Consider the following 3912-nt stretch of genomic DNA (forward strand, 5'->3'; position numbering starts at 1 on the left):
TTTTCTGGTTGATCTGCGAAAACCTCTGAACTTTCTCTGGGATCATCATCACTGGGGGTTTCATGATTCACGATCACTTCTGATTGATCATAACGCAGGCCTCTTCATCTGAGCTGTTTGAATGAGACCGACTTCTGTGTGCGTTAACAGGTGATCTCTCACCTCCTGAACGATTGCTGTGCTAATGAAGGGCTGCTTTGACCTTAATACACTCAATTAAAGGTGCACTTTGTAGTTTTGGCGAAGAAAACTTCATCTGATTTCTTGTTTTTGTTTGTTTGTTTGTTTTCATGACTGAATAAACTGAATAAACAAACTGACCTTAAAGGACAACTCACATTTTTTACTTCTTTGCTTATATGTGGCGGACCCTGCCACCTTTCTGGCTCCTAAACAATTATCTGTGGATCTTATTTACCTCTGTAAACAGCTTGTTTATTCAGTTATGAGTTTGATGATGTTGTAAATATAAAAAATTTGAGTGTCGTCTCCAAAACTACACGGTGCCCACCTTTAAATTAGGAATGAACAGGAGTAACAGTGAGATAAAACAATCACATCAGGGTACATTCTGACGTAGTAAACATCCCAAAAAAGCATGCACGAGAACAGGGTGTGACGTCATCAGACGTTGTAGCAGAGTTTAAACATCAGCTCGTCCTGTTTCCTGCAGGACTGAATGAAAAAGGGAAGAAAAAAAAACCACCCAGAGGTTGAACTTTTGTTTAAGGTGCTTGTTGTTTCACACTCGACAGTGAAGTCATCGGGGTGTGATCTGACATTTATTCAAAAACATGTTTGTTCAGTTACATGGTTTCAACAATACATCGTTTGGCAATCGATCGTCGACTCGAGGAGGGAGGAAGGAGGAGGAGGAGGCGGGAGGCGTCCTGCTGACACGGACCCGGTGTCAGAAACATCAGTGTCGGTTTTCTGGCGTCGCCTTTTAAAAACCGAACTTCACACAAACACCAGAGTGAGATATCAGCCTGAACACACACACACACACACACACACACACACACACACCCCTCTCTCTCTCTCTCTCTCTCACACACACACACACACACACACACACACGCACGCACACCGGTATTGTAGAAAAATAGAGTGATCACTAATTGAATCCAGTTTGAACTGATTCAAGACTTTTTCCATAGCCTACAAAAAAAAAAAAAAAATAAAAACAATCGCTATGAGAAATTCAGACGAGCACAACAGAACAGCCTACAGCCCGGAGTTACAGGCGTCAACATGACTTGAGGCTATTTGTCAGAGTCCTGGGTACCTTTACGCAAGAAAAACAAAAAAACACACACACACGTAATGTGCCATTTGTGAAACATTTGATAGCAGCATCTGAATATTTTGCACTGTGAGTTGGACACTTAAGCGGAATGGGCAGCGCGTCGGGCAGTCCAGCATCTTTTCACTACACATGGAGCACCGCTGTTTGGGAATTCACCAGATCGTTCCTGTATTGCTCCAGCCAGTCCCTCAGCTCGGAAATCCGGTATCCCTCCGGACCTCTGCCCCCCTGGTACACCACTCTCTCATCCCTCACGATGTAAAGTCTCTCAAAGTACGCTCCGTACGCGGCGTTGGATGAGTTGTCCATATTATCCACCACCACGTTGCTCCCCGGCACCTCGGCCAGCATCAGCTGAGCGGCTCTCAGTCTGTCCTCCAGGCAGCGGTGCTTGGGGATCTGATACGGAGCGTCCGAGCTCACCCAGCCGTCCGACGGATGCGCCTCCTCGATATATACAACTAAAAAGTCCGCAATGTCTGCGTACTGGCTCACGACGCGCTGAAACGCCGCCAGGCGCGTCATGAATGGCGGTCAGGAGCAGCTGCCAAAGTTAAGGATGAGCGGTCTCTTCCCTTTCATGCAGTCCAGGATCCGGACCTGTCTCCGCTCCTGGACCAGCATCACCTCGGTGTTGGGCGCAGTGCGCCCGAGGTGCGCGGATTTGAGAAAGTCCAGTTTCTGGCCGTACCACACGGCCCTGAGGGACTCCAAGGTGAACATCTTATTGGAGTCGGAGACGCACACCGGGGGGTCGTCCGGCCCGTCCTGCGTCTCTCCCATTTTCAGCAGCACTTTTTTCCTAATGCACAAGAAATCCAGGAGCCACAGCATGACGGCGGCCAGCAGGAACCGGGGCAGCAGCATCAGGCACAGGGCTGCATGTTTCAGCGCCCTCGCCATTTGGACACCGCCGGAGTCGTGCATCATCTCTTCCCCTGCCGATAGGATGCGACTGGGCCGGCGAGAGAGACAACTAGTATTTAGTCACCTTTACCCATTGGAGAAAACTATCTGACGCACGCAGGCACTCTTTTTATAGGTACAGCAGCATTTGAATAATAGAGAAAAAAAAGAAAAAGAAAAAGAAAACCACGCCTCCGGTACCCGCACCGCCTACTCACATGGTGGGGATTACCTCCCGTCCACTCTGGGCTTCAAGGATCCGGAGAGGGAGGCAGGGAGAGGTGCTGGAGACAGCTGGGAAGACTGTGTCCTCGGTCCACACCGCTGGATAAAACATGACAGCTGATGGATGTTGTTTCATATCACTGTCAGGCACTCGGGTTAGTTTTAATTGGCTGTAGCTGAACGCAGGCTCCGTCCTGAGAGTGAGGGAGAGAGAAAACATCTGAGTTGACTTGTGTGCAGGTTCACTCAGACCTGGCTGGAGGGGAGTGCAGCTCCCTCCGTCACCACTAGGCGGAGCTGGACTCATACAGACTGTGCAGGCTGGATGACTCATTCACTGATCTGCCAGGGCCCCTTGAACATCTTGTGAGGAACAGAGGCAGTATAAACCTGCCACCACCAGTTTGAAATCTGAAAGATATCCAATGTGAAAGAAATGAATCGATGTTTGTGTTTTCATTCATTGTTTTCTTACGTCCTAACGCCAACGTCTCAAACCGAAATGAAGATTGTGCCTTCAGAAACGTCTGACGTCGCAAGACAGCTGTAAACTCTGCGGTCAGTCGAACATTAAACATTTCCTGTTTGGTTTCCAGAGTATTTTTCCTTTTCATCCTTTCCACTGAAGCCCCTCTGCAAAAAAACACAAAAACAAAACAAAATGGCCCCGGCCTCCGTGGGACATATCTGGTGAATAAAAGATGAAGCGAAAAATACAAATATTCAATTATTTGCATTCTCATGTTCGAGCTGATCAACAGTTCACATCTGACTCCGAGCAAAGTGTGATCTGAAACGTCTCGTCACCTCACCCCAGACGCATCGAAAATCTGTTTACCAGCACCTTGTCATCGCCGGCGGGTTGCCAGGCAACCAGCGGAGGACTCGAGGAATTTAGTCCCCCCTGTTGAACCACCAGTGTCTGGCTTTTGCAGCAATCAACGATGCTAATAAGTGAGCTGGTGGATGTTGTTACCTGTGGATGAAGCCGGGCTAGCTGTTCTCCCATGTTCTCAGTCTTTATGCTAAGCTAAGCTAACCGGCTGCTGGAGGTGGTACGCTCAAATGTGTACGCGTCACTGAATAACCGTATTTATATGTCCAGCGATCATGTTGATCACCCGACTTTCATGGTGGAGCGACAGGCGACGAGGCTGCCGAGCTGATGACGGCAGTTCAAGACTGCGTTTCAGCTTCTGATAGGGTGATACTAATATTGAAACTCTGTGGTTATTGTGAAAATATCCAGTAGTATCACCTGATCAGACCACAGAGTTTCAATATTTGTAAGCATGACACCACTGGCTTTTGTTAAGGATACCTTGAGACAATTTCCAGCCATGTTTTGTGGCAACAAAAACACTGGTGGATGGATGCCCCTGTCCCTCAAACATCCTGAATCCGCCACTGTTTGAAGCCAAAACACAATGTTTTCTAAACCTAATCAGCGTTGTGACGAGAGAAAAATAGAA

At 48.0% G+C, this 3912-nt stretch overlaps 1 protein-coding gene across 1 annotated transcript; it reads right to left on the reverse strand.

The window, feature by feature from the left end:
• Positions 1-766: 766 nt before the first annotated feature.
• LOC311271573 (thyroxine 5-deiodinase-like) lies at positions 767-2950 on the reverse strand. Its single transcript, XM_084377329.1, has 2 exons — positions 2434-2950; positions 767-2264 (listed from the first exon to the last, which is right to left on the reverse strand). The coding sequence occupies exons 1-2, from the start codon at positions 2772-2774 to the stop codon at positions 1433-1435; spliced, it is 1173 nt and encodes a 390-aa protein (XP_084233455.1). The 5' UTR covers positions 2775-2950; the 3' UTR covers positions 767-1432.
• Positions 2951-3912: the final 962 nt, after the last annotated feature.

This window comes from Pagrus pagrus (genome assembly GCF_965226575.1).
Source record: "Pagrus pagrus genome assembly, chromosome: 16".
Classification (NCBI taxonomy): domain Eukaryota; kingdom Metazoa; phylum Chordata; class Actinopteri; order Spariformes; family Sparidae; genus Pagrus; species Pagrus pagrus.